This window comes from Gymnoscopelus microlampas (genome assembly GCF_963454915.1).
Source record: "Gymnoscopelus microlampas genome assembly, chromosome: 21".
Taxonomy (NCBI): domain Eukaryota; kingdom Metazoa; phylum Chordata; class Actinopteri; order Myctophiformes; family Myctophidae; genus Gymnoscopelus; species Gymnoscopelus microlampas.
This window is the reverse complement of record NC_139958.1, coordinates 1,824,701-1,845,451: the sequence shown is the minus strand read 5'-3', so window position 1 is coordinate 1,845,451 and position 20,751 is coordinate 1,824,701. Positions and strand designations below refer to the sequence as shown.

Below are 20,751 nucleotides of genomic sequence, written 5' to 3'. Positions count from 1 at the left end.
TGTCAAAAATATTCCACATTTTGCACTTTTTCCCCCTCAAGATGTTTTTGTAAATAGCAGATCTACAAGCTCACAATGGGCAGCGAAGCGTTGTGAGCTTGTAGATCGGCAATTTTCAAATATATAATATCCCATGTACATGTCTAGGTAAAGTTGGCCTAGTTATCCTCTTTTGGGTTTGTTTTCTTAGACCTGGTTGCTTATTTCTCTCACAATATCTGGCAACACTGACTGAAGAACGTCAACCTAGCACATGTTCATCTAGTTACATATATGTCCAAGGATTCGTTAGTGATGTCATATCACTGTCAAATCCTTGCTATCTTCATGCAGTTCTACTTCCGTGTCGCATAGTAGTGACATCACTGTCGAATCCTTGGTATTTTTATCCTAGCCTTTCGCGACGGTTTGTTTACCAGCTGCCTCTCCACGCTGTCTTTTTTTTTTCACGCTTGAGCTTATGAAACACTACACAGGATTATTATTTCATGTCAACATTCAAGTACAACTATCAGAAGATAACTCAGGTAAAGTAAAGTCTCACTCTGCAACGGGGGGCGCAGCTAATGGGAGTGACTGTGTGGGGACACCCCATTGGGGCGGTCTTTGGAGCTGGTCTGTGTGAGACGCGTCGAGACAACATGTAGTGCGGAAAAGGAATGACATAACATTTCGTGACGTAAATAACGTCACGAGAAGGTAGAAGATTACTAGATATCTCAAAACACAGATCATACACAAAAATAATAATAATTGAGTCCTAAACTTCATTACCATTGGGTCATTTTCTTCCAGGGGTGAAATGTCCCTTTAAACACAGAGGCAGCCTCTGTGTTTAAGATAGCAGTTTGCCTAGTTCCCTCCAGGCCACAGCTCATGTTAAAGGACAACATTGTTTTTTTACAACCAAGGTTTATGTTTTAGATTGTAATTAAAGTAAATAAAAGATGAGTGTAATTTCTTTTTGATTTGCTGCTTTCTATAGTTTTAGCAATTTTCGCGACCTTTTTTACAGTGGGCGGGGGCATTCTGTCCGGTGGCTAAATATGTCTTTTTTTTTTTACACAATAACCCGATTTCTTTATTATTTACAGTAGCTCTTCTAGCCCCCAATAACTCACATCTGGCCATCAAAGACCACAGGACCTTTTTTATTGTGTAAAACATACATACCACTGGACAGACTGCCCCCGCCCACTGTAAGAAATATCGCGAAAATTTCTAAAACTATAGAAAGCAGTGAATGAAAAAAAAAGAACACTAATATTTTCTTTACTTTAATTACAAGCTAAAATATAAACATTGGTTGTAAAAAAAACAAAGTTGTCCTTTAAGATAGAGTCCTTTGTTTCTGTAGGTCTCTTTCTTTGTGACTGAGGCTTTTCACTGATTAATTGCTTTTTTCATTACAGATTTGTTGGTGAAAATAGCTAACTATGAAGTCATGCTTCAAAATGAGTTTTACAAGACATATCAGTGTGTCAAATTGGAATATGAGCCTGAGCTGATGTTTGAAGAAGTCTACATTTCACTCTACAATGTAGACATTAACTTCACAGACATACACAGACATCATGAGGTCAGACAGATGGAGATTAATAAGGTACGAGAGGAGAAAACAGTCAAACTCAGTAAAATCTTTGAAGACCCTTCTGGAAAAAAGAAAAAAACAGTGCTGACTGTTGGTGTAGCAGGGATTGGCAAAACCTTCCTTATACGCAAGTTAGTTTTTGACTGGGCCAACAAACAGTTTCCCCAAGATCCACACCTTATATTCCCGTTCAAGTTCCGCCAGTTAAATCAGCTCGACGGAGAAAGCTTTTGTTTGGCTGACCTAATTCACAAATGCATCAAGGAAACCAGATGTATTAAGAAAGAAGCTCTTAATGACATCCTCAATACATTGTGCATGGCAAAAGGCTGCAACAGCAGCCCTTTCAAAGTTCTTTTTGTTTTTGATGGCCTTGATGAAAACAAATTAAGTTTGAACCTCAAGACGACTCACGACTTCCTGGATGACTTCTCTGACTTAACAACGTCGTTCCCAGTGGAATCTCTGCTGACACAACTCATCAAGGGGGAACTGCTTCCCTCTGCTCACATATGGATAACCACACGACCTGCGGCAGCTGAACAGATCCATAAGGATTTTGTTAACAGGTGGACAGAAGTACGAGGGTTCACCAATGACCAGAAGGAGGAGTACTTTAGGAAGAAGTTCAGTGATGAGAACCTGGCCAACTCAATCATCTCACTCATGAAGGCATCAAAGAATCTCTACACCATGTGCGAAATACCAGTCTTCTGTTGGATCACCTCTATCGTTGTGCAGAACAGGGGGATGACAGATGAGCTCCCGAGCACCATGACTGAGATGTACTGTCACTTCCTGATGGCTGAGTCAAAGAGGAAGAAGATTAAGTACAGTGGGGAATATGAATCAAATAAAGAGAAACTCATAGAGGCTGAAGCTGAAGTTCTTCTGAAGCTAGGCAGGCTGGCGTTTGATCAACTGAACAAGGGCAACATCGTGTTCGACCAGAAAGACCTGGAAGATAGTGGACTTGATGTGAACGAGGACTTGCTGTACTCAGGCTTGTGCACAGCATTCTTCAAAAAAGACGGGGTGTTCTTCCAGAAAACGGTCTACTGCTTTGTTCATCTGAGCATCCAGGAGTTTCTGGCTGCAGTCTACCTGTACCACTGTTTCACACAGAGGAACGTGGAGGTCCTGAAGACATGCATGGAAGATTACAACAGTGACAGTTCCTTGTCTAACTTCCTGAAGGCTGTTATGGAAAAATCCCTGCAGAGTGAAAGTGGCCATCTGGACCTCTTTGTCCGCTTCCTTCATGGTCTCTCATTGGAGGCCAACCGGGGACTCTTAGGCAACCTGCTGGGTCAGACAGAGAACAGTTCAGAGGAGACCCAGAGAGCCATCGACAACCTGAAAGAGATGCAAGCAATCAGCGTGTCTTCTGACAGATGTATCAACATATTCCACTGTTTGGTGGAGATGAAGGACTCAATACAGCAGGAGATCCAGCAGTACCTACAGTCAGAGAACAGATCAGGGAAGGGACTCTCTTTTACCCAGTGTTCAGCTCTGGCCTACATGCTGCAGATGTCAGAGGAGGTTCTGGATGAGTTGGACCTGCAGACATACAACATATCAAACGACTTAGGGCGAAAAAGACTGATCCCTGCTGTGAGGAACTGCAAAAAGGCCAGGTTAGCAGCCATGTTAATAGCAACATGTTAGATCAGGGGACATCATTCACGTGCATGCATACATGCATGCATGCATGCATGCACACACATACATACACACACTCACACACACGCTTGCACACTCAAGGACACACACACACACACACACACACATACACACACACACACACACACACACACACACACACACACACACACACACACACACACACACACACACACACATACACACACACACTACCTATTGGTCTCCACAGGCTGGACGGGTGAAGGCCTGAGACTGTTTTCATCTCTGTCCCTCACGTCAATCGGCACACATTGGCCCTCATTTATCAACGCAGCGTATAAACCGCCGTATATTTTCCATATATTCGGCCGTACACCAACGTCGAAGTCACATTTATCAACGCATCCTACACAGCTGATCCGAGCTTACACTTGGTCCCAGCGTTGATAAATGTCACGGCTGAAACGAGCGTCATTTAAATAACACGCCCTTAAAAAATTCTCAAAACGCCCCGATTTTACGACATGAAGACGAACCAGAATACGACCAAAGACATGAAAAGCCAATAAGAAACGGTGTGCCCTGCTCGCCTCGGCTCGCACACACGCACGGCACACGCACACGCACACGCCTCTCTCTCGCTCCCTCTCTCTCGCTCTCGCTCTCTCTCTCTCCGACCGCGGGACTCCCGGCGCAAAAGCGCTCGTATTTTTTTGAAAATAGCAGATCTACAAGCTCACAACGCGTCGCGATGCAATGCTGGCTTGTGAGCTTGTAGATCTGCTATTTTCAATACAGACAGATCTACAATCTTATCTGAATGACTGTTAAAGTAGTTTGTTTAAATTACTTTATAAAATGATATATTTTCACAGCGATGATTTATTAGTGTAGATATACACATTTATGAGTGGATTATGTGTCCAGATGCTTGTCAGACAGTCAGGCAATGTTGCTCTGCAGGTCTAGAATGGAATAAACGGGTGCAGCCAACGTCAACTGGTCTCGACCAGACGTGAGATTTCAGCCTACGGTAGGATAAAGCCCACGTCAGGATATATTGATAAATGCCGAAAAGTGCGGTGATCTCGCCGTACGCCCATTATTTGGTCTACACCGCGTTGATAAATGAGGGCCATTATCTCTATGGTCATGTGATGAAGACCAGGCGCACCTGAGTTCGTCTTTGCGTGGAGGAGCACAAAGAGAGACTCACAAAATGTGCGCATCATTTTTTTAAATTAATTAATTCTTATTTTTGCCCTCAAAATATTAACACATTGATTGCATATATGCGTTCTTTAATTTTTCGGGGACAATTCCACAAGGGGCGACCTAACACAGCTTTGGAATGATCGATCGTCTCTCAGAGAAGAAAAATGTAGATGTGACATCATTCCAAAAAACGTCACTTCCACCCGGCCCAATGATGGGATTTTCAGAAAAACAGCTGTAACTCAATTTCTTTTTTCTCCATTGAAAACTACCCGTTTTCAGCTGACCAAAGCTCCAAAATGGCGGATCGTGGTTGGAAACTTGTCGTTCCCATGGATACACAGATCTTTCCTACCACCTACTCACAGGAACCTTTTTTCGTGATTTTTTTTTCCACATGTCGGTTCCACAGCGTTTCAAATATCATCGGATTGAGGTAATTATATGCCGGCACGGGGATAGAAAACTATGTTTAATATCTTGGCAATCAATGTGTTAAGTCGGGTGTCTTTGCGTGATTTTACGTTGGCCACGTAACCCACCTCCAGCCAATGTCATAGTCAGTTCTGTTTATAACTCACCAGTGGTGGAAAAAGTATTCACATATATTAAGTAAAAGTATCAAGCAGACTTGGCAACACTGTGAAACTCCACAAACTATGATATTCCGACCAAACCCTGCAGGGGAGCCCGGCAACTCCCCCTGGTAGCGTGGGGGAGCACAAGCTCTCTTGTGCTACGTGGGCCAGGCGGCACTAATCAAGACATATCTGTCAAGATATTTTTCTTATTTCATTCTGATTGGCAATGATTGGCTTCCAAAGTTCCTTCATGGTCTTTCATTTGAGTCCAACCAGATGTAACTTGCCTTTCTTTCGTTCTGTCTTTCTTCCTTTCTTTCTTTCTTTTTACTACTACTTCTACCCAAATTGATACACCATATCTCACCATATCTGTCAGATGTTCTGTTCCAATTGGCTGCAAAAGGTTTGCAGGAGTGGCCTATTTTACACAAAATGTTTTCGTGCAAACGGGCCTGTTCGGTCGTCCACCAACTGTGTAATGCTTTCTCTGACCACCTGAGAGCACCCTAGTCTGTTGATCTTAAACATATTTTTAACTAACTTTTTAACCTACCTAAGCATTTTTGTTTAGCTACACAGGTTTTACCTCTAGGCTTTATGTTTATTGTAGCTCTTTGAGATTTTTTTCAAATTTAATGTGATTATAATTTTTCTTTTTGGAATTATTATTATTACCCTTATAAGGTTTGTGAGAGTGGGCTATTCTACACAAAATCCCACTAATCATGAACCCAAGGCCTGAAACTGTCCGTGCACATTCCCACTAGGCCAAGATAGATTTGCCCACGCTTTGGCCTATAGCTCTTGCCGTGCCCTATCTTGCGCCCTGCGCTATCCCTTGGCACTACCCGCTACCCGTTAATTATGGACAAGGCAGCTGACGCTGTCCCCAAACGGTATCTTACGGCCGCGGTACCCGCTATACATTACGCCGACTCCGTTATTTGCGCCTGGAGGTCTGGCCATGGGAGTGTTGTTGTGCTATCCCTAAAATTGCTATCTTGCCCACACACATATGGGAAAGGTGTGACTTCTCAGACCACCCACTATTCTAAATCCGTTGGGTTGTTCAGCGGGCCTGGAGTGGAAATGTAAATGTTGGACGCACATTGGGCATGCATGCAAAGATCCCAGAGCTGCAACTCTGCGATCGCACTTATTCCTTAATTAATTCTATGAAATAAAAATGTTGTTTACCACAGTGTCTTCTTGCCTAAATAAGTGGCCATGGAGTGTTTTTTCTCACGCTCTTCAATATGCAAGAGTCACACTACATGCAGAGGTCTTCCTCGTTCCTAATTCTCAACACATCTCCGTGATTCTAATTTTCCTATAATCAGCAGAAGTGAGAGTGTCAATTCCTTTTCTCAATTGTGCAAGGGAGTCAAGTAAGTGCTCGCCCCTCCCTCCACTGTGTGTGTGTGTGTGTGTGTGTGTGTGTGTGTGTGTGTCTCTCTCTCTCTCTCTCTCTCTCTCTCTCTCTCTCTCTCTCTCTACCACTGTTCGAGTGGCATTGAGTTTCTTTTGAGAGAGGGACCGTGAGAAGGACCCGTACACCGTCTCGCATGCGCACATGTTCTCTTTTGTATTATACACGTTTTTACGATAAGATGATAATCTATTCAAAGAAAAATGATTATACCATTCGCTCTAAAATACACACTTCAATTGATTAATCCAGTGCGCAGGAAATCAAGAACTTATTACAATAATTTAACATTGTCTATAATCAGTAACATGTGGGTGATACTTATGTATCAAATATGGTTTTATTAAAAGGCAATCAAAGGCTAGAGTTTATGATGCAAACGTCGGGATTTGTCCGACGGTACTGCAGAGTTTTTCCGACGGTAGTGCAGAGTTTGCACTTCTGAATTGAGTGATTGTGAATGTGATAGTCATTATGATTTGATTGTAATCCAAAAAGTGTGACTGTTAATTTCTTGTGTCAATAAGTTGTGTTTTTAGTATGATGCATTATGAACTATTAACTGTCAAACTCACAGGTCAAGTATTTGAAAGGTTTTGTCAGCAAAACATGATAAAAAACATGTGCCGTCTAATAAAAATTCAAACCTCTACTGTGGTAGAAGGGCACCGGCTCAATTCAATTGCTTCATCCCACATATGCAATTTTTATGGGAACGGCATAAAACTCAGCAGAGATATCTTTAGGTAAAAAATGACTTAATCACTGATTCAATCACTGATTTATCTGATTTATCAGTAAGATAAATGTAAATGATTTCAAGGTCAAAGTCGTTGACACAATAATCTTTAGCAAAAAAGAGATTACCTATTTGGTAGTGATACATGATTATGAAATCATGCCCGATTGACGATCACAGATTATTTGCCGTGTCATATCGGCCAATGCCGACACTGATATTATATTGCATTAATATATTATATTTATATTGAGCTCATTGCTGAATTCTTTATTTTGCTGGTGAAAGTTGATGGTAAGCCCCCCCTCCCCACTTACCGTACTGTGATTAAAAATATTTATGGAATATGGATGGCTGTATTCTTGACAAATACTTGACAGGTGAAAGCATGGCAACAAAGATGATCAAAAAAAGTAAATCAAAGAACAAGATTTTTGGGCAGAATCTCCTCTTGTCAACAAAAGTGCTCTCAGGACTCTTTCCGGAGCCTTCATTCAGCCCCTCTTTGACTATTCTTGCACACCGAAAGAGCAGACATTTACACGCACGCACGCACCCACAGACGCACGCACGCACGCACGCACGCACGCACGCACGCACGCACGCACGCACGCACGCACGCACGCACGCACGCACACACACACACACACACACACACACACACACACACACACACACACACAACCTTGGTGTTATGACACTTTTATAACACAAGTAGAAGCAACTGTAGTTCCCTCCCAATACATGTTATGTAATAGTGTTGTAGTGTGATGCAGTATCAAATGTTACAGTGTTATGAAAAGTGTTTCCATTTCATCTGTATTTACAGATTTGTTGGTGCGACACTTCAACTGACACACTATGAAGTTGTGGCCTCAGCTCTCAGCTCTAATCCTTCCCATCTGATAGAACTCGACCTGAGTAACAACAACCTACAGGGTTTAGAATGTCTGGAGCGGATTGTTGCTGGATTGAAGAGTCCAAATTGTAGACTGCAGATTCTCAGGTCAGTTGTCCTGCATCTGCAGAGTAACACTGCAACAGGATTTCTTAAAGATTGTCCATTGAAAATGAAACATTGAAATATTTATTTATTTATACAATGTCTAAGCAGCCATTAGAGCCATCTTCACCAATCCCCAAATCCTAATGTGTATTAATCCTTGGTGAAAAACAGGGGTGCCACACTTGATATCTGCTATTGACTGGTTTGATGTTAGTTGATGTCAATCTCTATAAAACATCAGATTGTGACATCACCAAATTAATTTAAATACTCTTTTCACCATTAGATGTCAGACTTTGAACACATTTTGAGTATGGGAAAAACAGAAACATGCATTTCCGTTCGGTTTGTCTCCATTCAGGCTGAGAGGCTGTAACCTCTCAGAGAAATCCTGCGAAGAGATCAGCTCAATTCTCAGCTCTAGCGCCGATCTGAGGGAATTAGACCTTGGTTTTAACAACCTGCTGGATTCCGGACTGGAGTTTATATGTGATGGACTGAAAAGTCACAACTGTAGACTTGAGACTCTTGGGTGAATAATAGTTTTTATTCAAATAGATTTTGCAATCATTTCCATTTCCATACATTAAATGTTTTCTCTCTGTGTTGATCTCTATTTGAACACCAGCAGCAGTTTGTTAAAGTCTTAATTTCTCTGCAGGTTGTCACATTGTCTCATCTCAGAAGAAGGCTGTTGTTCTCTGGCTTCAGCTCTGAGTTACAACCCCCACCATCTGAAACATCTGAATCTGAGCTTCAACTACCCAGGAGTTTCTGGAATGACGCTGCTTTCTGGTGGACAGGATAATCCACAATGGGCACTAGAGACTCTCACGTAAGTAGACTTAAACTGTGTCCATACAACCCAACCCATATGTAGCTGCTGAAAAGCTAAACTACTCTAGGAAAATCCAAGGCAAACTGTCTTGCTAACAAGCGCAAAACCCCTCTTCAAATTCCACCAGAGATTGTCTAGGTGCTCCAAGTCTGGAAACTGTGACAGCCAATCTAGAATGTTCCAAGACTTGCTCTGAAACCAAGCCTTACAGTTGGAAGCCTAGTTTGGAAGTTCAAATTTAAAGGAACAGGGGCTACACTACCTGGAGGAAAGAGGGAGCTATCGACAGCTGCCACCAGATTATTGAGGCGACATGTGGTCAAAAACCCTATGGAGGAGGAGGGGGGGGGGGGGGGGGGGGGGGGGGGGCTGTATATGTGTTTTATGTGATATAGCGCTATTCCAGCAGCCCCCTGGACAGTATTTATGTTACTGTTAACAGTCCAGGCTTTCATTTTGTCATTTGTCCCTAACGGCTCACTCAGCGGTGCCTCTCATGGCTCAAGTCCTCTTCAGACGGCTCACCTTTGTTGTTTTAAAAAGAATTTTAGCTGAGCCGCCACCCTTTTACATCTTGGGTTTGAGAATGGCACATTCCAGTAGTGCGGAAGTGACCAGGACGGTGTCAAATATCGTGAAGGGGACCCCCGTGACGTCAAACGTGTGCCGTTTGGTTTCATTAGTCCCTTGAAGTCACTATAGTACTATTTGGGAGTTAGAATATGTTGCCCCTCCTGTCACCTATTAGTATCGATCGTCTGGCTATACAAAACTACTCGCAGTCAGACAATCAGCCTGATAAGCGGTATCTGACCATAATTTCTTTAAACGACCACCTCACTGACAGGTGAATTCCCATATCAACTCTGACAATTAACTACTTAAATGTGATGCTGGGATAAGCGTAACGTGTACAATATTGTTGAACAAATCCACAAATAGTGTATGTTCGCAGAAAGCTCCGCCCCAAAACAAATACAACACGGTTTGAGCTGTAACGATGCTCCATCTGAGTCCACAGGAGGACATGCAACTCCACCAGATCAGAAACTTCTCTAACAGTAGGAGTGATTTACTCACTGTCAAATAATCGAAACTGTACACACTAGTATTGCGGCACTCACTACTTTACAGTTAGAGACTAATTTATACTCTGTAGTATGACAATGCTGCATGCAAAAAAAATAATGCACTGGAGAAGTAAAATAATAATAGCTTGAATTTATATAGCTTCTTTCATCAAAAACAATGAACAACCAACAAACAAACAACCAAACAAAACAACAAACCACTATTTGCCATAGGCCGACTACTTTCTCCAACACCTTGGAGAGGAATGGGGAGGTTGGAGATGGGCCTGTAGTTGGCATGGACATCCAGGGTACAGGTGGAAGGCTTCATCCGACTGATGGTGTCCTCAACCTCTTGCTGTGTGGTGGGAAAAAAGCAGCAGAGAGGCTGGGAAGCCCCAGGTTGTGGGACGACAGTCGGGGCAGATGGAGTGGAGGAGCCGGAGAGGGAGGTGAATGGATAGTGTCAACTTTTGTTCTCAAGAACACAACAAAGTACTGCACTGTTCTGCTGTGGTTACTCTGTTTGTAGGGGTTTGAGGTTTTAGAAAGTGATTTATGGAAGAAAAAATCTGCTTTGAGTTGCCTGGACTATTATTGATTTGATTTGATTGATTTTTTATGTTCCCTATAAGTCATTTTGTGAACCATGAGTCCTGAGGCCTTGAGACACCGTTCAAGGACACGCCCAGCTGCCTTCATTTTCCGCAGCTCGCTGGTGAACCATGGAGCTGAACGTGAAAAGGTGACTGTGGGTGCTGGTGGGGGGAGTGTAGCGACCAGTAGATAATTGGCACCGGGAGAAAAAGGGTTACAAAATCGTGGGATACAAAAAAAAAGGTGAAAAAAAGTGACTGTTCTTGTTTGTACTGGGGCGTGAATATCCAGGAGACTGTAGCAGAGGAGAGATGATGGAGGTCCAAAGTCAGGGTATCTGGGTTGATATGTTTAAGGTTTCTGAAGTGGATTTGGCACTTGGGTTTGGTGTGGGGAGGAAATTGCTAACAGGGGCGGAGTCGTGATGACCAGGTCTAATGTGTGCCCCTTCATGTGTGTGGTGACATGGACGTGTTGTGTAAGGTTGAGACGGTCCAGTAGTTGTAGAAACTCCGATGCGAAGGGGGAGGAAGGGTTATCAACGTGGATGTTCACGTCACCAAGGATTATGACATTGGCAGATGTAGTGCAGAGTGATATGAAAAGGTAATGTATTTCTGAGATAAAAACTGAATTTGGTTTAAGTCTGGGTGGCCGGTAGCTGACTAGTATTGTCATGTGGAAAGGTGGTTTACATTTTTTTGCAAGTCATTCAAATGAGGATGGTGAAGGCAGGGGAGGGATGACAGTTCAAGCTCATTTCTGTGAAAAATACTAACCGCCACCCATCCGACCAGTGCTGCGAGCTTTCTGAATGTAACTATAGCTGGGAGGACAGGCTTTATTCAGGGTTTAATAAACCTCAGGCTGGTGCCAGGTCTCCGTAAGGACATTCTGGACAATGTCTAAGCCATTGTCCAGAATATGGTCATTGATGAGTGATGATTTAAGTGTGAGGGATTGTGTGTTGAAAAGTTATATTTTTACTGTTGGTGAAGTGATGAATGTCAGTAGAGGTCAAAGTACACTGAAATCCACTCCACGTTTTCCATGCTGCTGCTTGGTCTGTAGTGCTCTTGCAGTGTTTCCAGTGCTACAAGCTCCAGAAGCGGCAGCGTTCTGATGATGTAGGACAGTTGCGACGGGTGCGCTCAGCTGAGCTGATTATGGAATGTAGTGACCGGGCTGAGAATATACAGACTGTCGACGGGTTCTTCTGTGAATATAACGTGGTCGGGGAAGAAGTCGTAGTTGTTTGATGACTGAAACACACGCTGGAATGTTGTGATTATTGAGTTCCAGCGAGATGGAATATTTCAGCATCATGCCGGTCAGGCAGATGTAAATCCTGTTGTTAGCTGTTAGCCAGGCTAACCGGAGTGCGCTGGAACACTGCTAGATGGCAGCCGGCTAGCTGTGGAGGTAGTGGTCCCAGGCAACGAAGCCTAACCGTACTGGGGACAAGGGCTGCCCGGGATTGAACCTCATAGTAACGCTGGAGAGAGCCGAAAGCTTGTGGTGGAAGTAATCCAAGACTGCGAAAAAAAAGTATGGAGGACTGGAACAATAACTTCGCTGCAGCTATCAGCCACTTGTTGGTTGTAGGGAGGCTAGCTGACAGCTGGCTTGGCTGTGAAGGTTGCAGTCCCAGGTGAAGAGGCCTAACCGCTCCGGGGCTGGGGGAAAGATCCTCACAGTAGCGCTGGACAGGGACAGGAACGTCCGAGCAGTGTGGCTACCGACAGCGGGACACTGACCCGTCGACAGCCGATGTAGGAGAAGGACAGGTAGGCTAAACCAGCCGCACAAAGACTCTCAAAAGGTCCAACTTGTAGACAACTTACAGTCTTGCAGCATCAGCTATGTGAAAAAATGGCTTGCTAGTGGGCAAAAAAGTTACCAAAATATTTTTAAAAACTAGCCCTAGACTAGCTCCGGTGAAGAAGCGGTGAATAGCCAGCGCCAGCGTCCTCTTCCGCTTCTCTGTTCAAGGTCTCAAAGTTCTCAGTCACCATAACTGATTTCAATTCATACATGAGACATGAAAGCAATACAAAAGCATGAGTAAGGGTTTAAAAGCCTCAATGGACTGTGAAGGGACAGGCTGTTCAAGAGCCTTGGTCCAGCAGCAACAAAAGTGTTGTCACCCCTGCATGTTTTTTCTGGTTCTGGGTACAACCAGCAACCGCATGTCAGCAGATCTCATAGCTTTGACCGGGGTATAGGGCTGCAATAGTTCACAAAGATAAGCCAGTGCCAGCCCGTGAAATGATTAACAAATATTTTTCGCACTTGGTTAAGACGTAGGCCTACAGTAGGCTTGTTAGCCAACATACTGTACCCGCAAGGGTGAAATACATCCCTAACTGCAGCGTGCCACTCTTAAATGAGGCAATATACACTTGGCATGACATTTTGAAATAAGTAAAAACGACACAATTCACATACACCAGCACTAGAGCAGAGAGCGGTTGGCTTACCCAAAGCACTTGGGACCTTACATTCCAGTGATCATGGCCAACTAAACGGGAATTTGTAACTTTTATCATGTGTTTTGTCATGTGTGTACAGTAAGCTACAAATGCTTTCAGTCTGCAGTGCCCAAGCAGCACACTTGGTCAGCATAGCCTACGTCTCTCACTCACACTCACTAGCCTATGTCTCTCACTCACGTCTCTCAAACTCACGCAATATTGTGTGAGTTTGAATTGCATATCGTCCACCATATAGGTCTATTGAGGAAGAAACCAGACATTAGCCTTCAATATAATAACAAAGAGAATGGGCTACAATATGTAACTGCGATGTTACATATTGCTTTAGTCCGACCACTGTATCCCATTCTGTCAGTCCGCATCTCACCTGTCACCTTGTGAGAGGACAGACGATACAATGCAGATACACCAGACAGACCCAGGCTGCTGTCCTGTCCATGGTGCTGAAACGCTGTGCATTGATTCCATGTTTATCGTTTAGGTATTGGATTCTGTGAGTGTTCTACTGTTCCTATGTCTGCTTTTAGATGTGTTTAATTATAATTGTTTAGGTCCTTTATGAACCGTAATGGTTGCTTTTCATGTGCATTTTACGATGTTGCTGTGAAAGCCTTTTAATGTGAGGTCAGTGTTGCTGCTGGGCCAGCCCAGAGCTTAATCAATGATGATAATGATTAAGCCTTAATCTCAACGAGAGTCACCTGGTTAAATAAAGGTTTAATTAATAAAAAGACCAATCGTGGGGAATAGTTGTAACTGAGGAAATACATGGTGAATTATTGGCACTAATTTATGGAACAGTGGGGTACTTCAAAAATGACACTATCAAAGGCAGAGCTTTAACACATTTCAACACGTCATTATAAGTTGGTAGCCTATGCTGTATGACACATGTTTTAATGTTCTCATGTTGTCATAATAACGACAATGCCTGCATTCTTGCTTTGGAACAGCACTGCTTCTCATTTGAATTAACAGACAGACAATCAAGCGCTCCGCGAGTAAACCCAGGTGATCAACGTCTGGTTACAACGTCTCTCGCTTAACTGATTACTCTTCTCTAGCCTATCTCAGACTAGCCCTCAGCTCAAAGCCTGTCGCCTATATCAACAGAATAGGCTATGTCATAGCCTAGACAAGGGGAAGTGGTGATGATTATTTTCCATTCTAAATGATATAATTTAGCTTTAGAGTTTAGCAGTGGTGTAGTGGTGATTGTTTAACTGGGGGGACACTAAATGTGCGTGCACACAGCAGACACGCTCTGACCACTGCAGACCAGCGTTATGAAATACTCATATGTAGTTTGATGTTTGATTCCTTTTAGTTAGGTTTACGTGTGCATAGTAGTTAGAAATGTACTATATTTTGTTTGGTTTTCATTTAGTTTTAGTTTTCTTTGTAACTTTTCCAAGGAATGCCCTGATTTATAGAACCTATAAGAAAGAAAGCTAGGATAATAGAATGCAAGGCTATCCTGACTGTGGCTTGTGAAACGTGTTTGATTTTTCACTCCATTACGGGACAAGTTGAAATTGAATTCAAAATGGAGTTTGCACATCTGATGGGTTGTGAAGTGACTTTAACTGCTGGCTTTTGTCAACACACACTTCAACACACTTAATCATAAATGGGCATCATCCAGGACTCGTCTTTGCCCAATTATTTTGAATAACAGAAGTGCAGGAGTAGCTTAGGCTATATATAATAAAACTGTTGGTTTATTTGAGCATGTCATAAACAGTCTGATATACGTGGAGTAAACAGGACGTAAATAAGATGTTTAAATCATAGTCCGACCGGTCGGACTATGGGGGTAGGTCGGACCAGCGGGCGCTCCCCCAGATCTCCGTGGCCACGACTTAAAAAAAAAATCAACATTATGGCCACGTCGGGGCTCCGTAGTGCTTCAGTGATAAATGTAAATATAATTGATATGGCTTGCAAATCCCGCGCGCAGCCAGAGAACAATGTTCTTTGAAACTCCTATTGTTACTCCTGATCACAGTCCATAATTGCAAAATACAGAATATTTAGCAAGGAACATGTTAGGGCTTGTGAGTGTGAGTGTGCACAGCAAAGAGGAGGTGTGACATTGGTGAAGCACAAATGCATGCATATACAGTACGTAGAGCAAATAGGAGTGCTGAAGTGGTGCGGGCTCCGCTGGCTGCCACAACTCGGCTCAGGATTCAGGGTACTGGAGAGAAGAGAAGAAGTTGGGTCAGGGACAATAATCACAGAGGAAAAACAAGAAGGATGCGTTCCTCAGAGCGCAGATCCCCGCCAGGACAGGCTGCCTACCCAGGGCTGTGTTGCAAGCTGTTATACCACCACCATGAGGACAATTTAAAATAATGGGGGTGGAGCTTCTTCCTTGGCCTACTAGGAGTGTGCTTGCAAAGTTTCACGTCTATTGGACGCTGCATTCATGATTTGCAAAATTTTGTGAAAACAGGCCCCTCCTGAAAACGTTGAAAGCCAGTCAAAGCCGATCAGAATGGAATCTGAAAAGTTTGACAGATGCATCTTGATCACGTGACCACAGAGATAATATGTACTGATTTGTGTCAGTTGTGGAAAGATCTACAACAAAAACTGTGTTTTGAAGAAAACGCAAAATGGCATAAGATATTGTCAGGCAGAAATGGGCGTGGCCTCTATGGGGAGCTACATCGTGGTCCAAGGAATCCAGAGAATAAAAAGTGTTTGACTGTACGACCTATAGTTCAGGAGTCGTATGGAAAAATATGAATTGGAGTCACCATGAGGCCAATTAGAAAGAAATGGTGCAGAGGTTCTTCCTTGACCTACTAGGAATGTGCGTGTAAAGTTTCACAACGATCAGTCCATTGATTGATTGAATACTGTATCAAAATGCAAACAGCAAGGGTACAGTCATACATTTGGGCTAAAAGGATAACACAAAAAAAAGTCCTGAGGATATGTTTCCATTGTGGTCCTATGTATTCAATTCATCAACATAACATAAAAATAACACCAAAATACATTATCATCAACACATATAAAACGCTATATACTATATATACATAAACAGGGGGGGAAAGGGGGGTAATGAAGGCAGTGAATGTTTTACCAAATGTACCTGACGAGAGGGAGACAATAGAGCGAGCAAATTGTTAGACCAGCGGGCAATCCCCCAGATCTCCGTGGCCACAACAAATATGGCCACATCGGGGCTCTGTTGTGTTTGAGTGATAAATGTAAAAATATATATTCTTTGATTTTATTCGAAATTAGTTTGGGTGGGCACGAGCCAGAAATGGGTGGGCCCAGGCCTACCCAGGCCCATCCGTGGCCTCGCCCCAGCTGGACTGGGCTTATTTTATCTTTCTATGAGCTGGGTTGGTTTCCATGGATCTCTCTGTTTTCACAGTCATGTTGGTTAGTGTCAGCTGGTGGAGACAACAGTTAGACATTGATGACTTGTTGTTCTACTTCCTACAGTGTGGATCATGGAGGAGAACACTGGATTAAACCTCAACTCCATAGAAGATGTGAGTATCTATCTGTCTGTCTGTCTGTCTGTCTGTCTGTCTGTGTGTCTGTCTGTCTGTCTGTCTGTCTGTCTGTCTGTCTGTCTGTCTGTCTGTCTGTCTGTCTGTCTGTCTGTCTGTCTGTTGTAGATCTGCTCTTTATGGTAAGTGACAGTGTGAGCCCGTTTTGGGCTTTCCATCTCATTGTCCACTTGAATCCTAGCATTGCATTGCAATACGTAAGCTTGTAGATCTGCTATATACTTGAGGAAGATTTTGATTAATAATGACATTAATTATTCCTAATCTAAATCTGTAAAGTAATTGGTAACGAAAGCTGTCAGATTATTGTAGTGGAGTAAAAAGTACAACGGCTGCCTCTGAGATGTAATGGAGTAGAAGTATAAAGTATTGAAAAAAGGGAATACTCAAGCACTCGGGTGGCACAGTGGTAAAGGCCCTGCCCATCTCCACTGAACTTGTGGGTTTGAGTCTACCATGGTGCAACCGGCTTTGACGGGCGTCTATGTGATATTTGTCATTGCATGTACTCCTACGGGCTGGGGGTGTCAGCAGGGACTGTTGGGCGGGAGTAGCCTCCACTGGCAGGACGTAGAGTCCAGGTCCTCCCGGTGGAGGCTCCTCACTGGCAGGTGAGCCAGTAAGATACAACAGCAGAGACAACACTCAGAAATGTGTGAGTGGAGGAATCAATTGGCATAACAACTACATTGGGGAGAAAAAGGGAGTACTAAATAATTGGCTACCCTAAATGTATATAAAAAATATGAGGTGCAGGGGGGCAGTAGTAGCCAGGCTACTGTTGAGAAACCACACTGACAATTCACGTGTGTGTGTGTGTGTGTGTGTGTGTGTGTGTGTGTGTGTGTGTGTGTGTGTGTGTGTGTGTGTGTGTGTGTGTGTGTGTGTGTGTGTGTGTGTGTGTGTGTGTGTGTGTGTGTGTGTGTGTGTGTGTGTGCGCGCGCACGTGCACGTTCTAGAGGTGGGACAAAGTCCTTGTTTTGCAAGACCAAGTAGTGACTGAAGTCTTTGCTCCCGAGTCGAGTCTAGTCCAAGTCCTAAGCTTTTTGTTTCAAATGACATGATTTACATGAATCATATGCATTTTTCACAATTACAATTTATTTTTTAAACAAGGTTTCTTCCAGTGGCATTTCATCCGTGGCCTAGTGGGAATGTGCGTGCAAAGTTGTATGGCAATCGGACACTGCGTTCATGATTTGAGGCATTTTGTTAAAAACAGGCCACTCCTGCAAACTTTGGAAGCCATTCTTAGCCAATCAGGGTGGAATATGAAAGATCGGACAGATCCGTCTTCATCACATCACTATAGAGATAATGTGAACCAATTTGTGTAACTGGTTCTGCTCTGGCCTCTAGGGAGTGTGCGTGAAGTTTTCACTGTATTCACCCTATTTAGATGATTTTAATAGTATCGTCTCATGCTTCTTGACCACCTATAGGGATTTCATTTGGGTTCATGAAACAGATGTTTAGTTATTAATCTGTATGATTTTCTTTTGCAACTTTATAGTCTTGTGATGTGATGTCACCTAAAATGTGTCACTGAACACAATTGTATGAATTAGATACATTAGATACATTGGCCCTCATTTATCAACGCGGTGTAGACCAAATAATGGGCGTACGGCGAGATCACCGCAATTTTCGGCATTTATCAATATATCCTGACGTGGGCTTTATCCTACGGTACGCTGAGATCTCACGTCTGGTCGGGACCAGTTGTTGACGTTGGCTGCACCCGTTTATTCCATCCTAGACCTGCGGAGCAGCATTGTTTGACTGTCTGAGAGGCATTGGACACCTAATCCACTCATAAATCTGTATATCTACACTAATAAATAATCCCTGTGAAAATATAACATTTTATAAAGTAATTTAAACAAACTGCTTTAACAGTCATTCAGATAAGATTGTAGATCTGTCTGTATTGAAAATAGCAGATCTACAAGCTCACAAGCCAGCAACGCGTTGTGAGCTTGTAGATCTGCTATTTTCAAAATATACGGGCGCTTTCTGCGAGAGCACTCTTCTGCGCGAGCACCGGTCTAACAGGCGGCGCTGCTGTTATATTTTCATGGCCACCGGGAGATCAGACATTTAACCCATGGTCCAACACACACCAGCCTTCATTCATTAATGTTCTCTCCAGGCTATCTCTCATTAATGCGGAGCGGGACGGGACTCGCCCGTCCGACGGTCCGAGTCTCACTGGGAAATGGGAATAGCCTACATGAGGGCTTTATTTTAGTGTAACTCGAACGCGCACTGCTCGGTATGGGTTAAATACATTAATCTACAAAAGTATTCCATTCATGCCGATGTGATTGGTATCATAATATGTCATTCATGTAGGCTACAAGCCTACGTGACAATACGCTACGGGCGTGTGTGTGTGTGTGTGTGTGTGTGTGTGTGTGTGTGTGTGTGTGTGTGTGTGTGTGTGTGTGTGTGTGTGTGTGTGTGTGTGAGAGAGAGAGAGAGAGAGAGCGAGCGAGAGAGGCGTGTGCGTGTGCGTGTGCGGCGAGGCCAGGGGGGGGGGGGGGCGGCTGTTTCTTATTGGCTTTTCATGTCTTTGGTCGTATTCTGGTTCGTCTTCATGTCGTAAAATCGGGGCGTTTTGAGAATATTTATGGGGCGTGTTATTTAAATGACGCTCGTTTCAGCCGTGACATTTATCAACGCTGGGACCAAGTGTAAGCTCGGATCAGCTGTGTAGGATGCGTTGATAAATGTGACTTCGACGTTGGTGTACGCCGAATATATGGAAAATTATACGGCGGTTTATACGCTGCGTTGATAAATGAGGGCCATTGTTTGTGCAGATTAGTGATCATTTGCTGAAGACACTGGTCATGTAGCCCAGAGACCCCTACTTGACAAATAAGATTGAAATGAACAGTATAATATTCAGGGTTTTTTTTGTCCACACAAACCTGTCTCACATTCACTGCCAAGGACGACTTATAACATTTTGGTGGGGGGGGCGGGGAGAGTACACCCAGAAATCATGTGATCACAACAAAAAAACTCTAGGCACCTTTCAATTGAAAGGATTTATAAGAGGACATTTTTATCGTCTTTCTGTTGTTTTTCTGCTTGTTTTTCAAAAAACAAGCTACATTCAAACAGCCATAGCTCTGGAATGGAGGATCGAGACCGGACATTTTGTTTCCCTCTACTACGACACCCCCGTGTGTGTAATGAGCCGATCTCTGTGAGGACGGAGGTAACAGAGAATATTCCATGACTTTTCAAAGGTTCAGTAAAATCGCTGTTTTCTCTGGCAAGGGGGCGATAGATGGATGAATTAATGAATGAATTCCTGGCAGTCAAAGAGTTAAGACGGACCACTCGTGTCTGCTCGTCTTTGTGATTGTGGACATGTGAGCGCCCGGCCGGGTTTGGTTTTGATTTAAGGGCTTGCCTTTATATTTAATTGAGAGTGGTTTCCCCACACCGAGCTGTAAGCTGTGAGCTTGTAGATCGGCTATTTTCGGTGGGTGACACCGCACTCAATTAACCAATTAAAACCGGGGAAGCATCTGTGTCATTTTAGATTATAGCACATTGGTTGGCTATTCAAAAATAGCAGATATACAAGTTCATACTTTATGCCACTATGAGCTTGTCGATTCGCTTTTTGTAATTGTGAAAATGTGTGGAAGTCTTTGAATATATATTTTTAAAGCAAACATTTTAACTCAAACCTTTGCTTTTGGGGGTCCCTGGATCATCATATGTTGAGATGGGAATCCGTGGCCAAATACATATAACTGTGGGGGTCCTTGACAGGAGAAGATACAGCAACATAAGTTTTTCAGAAAACCGTTTGGATTTAGAACTTTTAGATTTAGAAATGTTTAGAACATTTGTAGAATCGGCCTCAGGTCCTAATGGGTTAAATATAAACAAGCTTTAGTGAACATACGGCATGGATTTATACACAGAGGGCAATTCTTTCAACATAAAATGTTCATGAAAGTTCGGAAAAGGCAATT

General features: G+C 43.2%; 1 protein-coding gene across 1 annotated transcript in view; it reads left to right on the top strand.

Moving 5' to 3' along the window:
- The window catches only part of LOC311037326 (NACHT, LRR and PYD domains-containing protein 1-like), a gene marked incomplete at its 3' end in the record, with an annotated part of 39,191 nt that overhangs the window by 5,160 nt on the left and 13,280 nt on the right, over positions 1–20,751 (top strand). Inside the window, exons 4-8 of the mRNA XM_084046453.1 lie at positions 1,413–3,231; positions 8,035–8,211; positions 8,573–8,743; positions 8,873–9,046; positions 16,680–16,729. Coding sequence (XP_083902579.1) covers positions 1,413–3,231; positions 8,035–8,211; positions 8,573–8,743; positions 8,873–9,046; positions 16,680–16,729 — 2,391 coding nt within the window. The remainder of the gene's footprint in view (positions 1–1,412; positions 3,232–8,034; positions 8,212–8,572; positions 8,744–8,872; positions 9,047–16,679; positions 16,730–20,751) is intronic.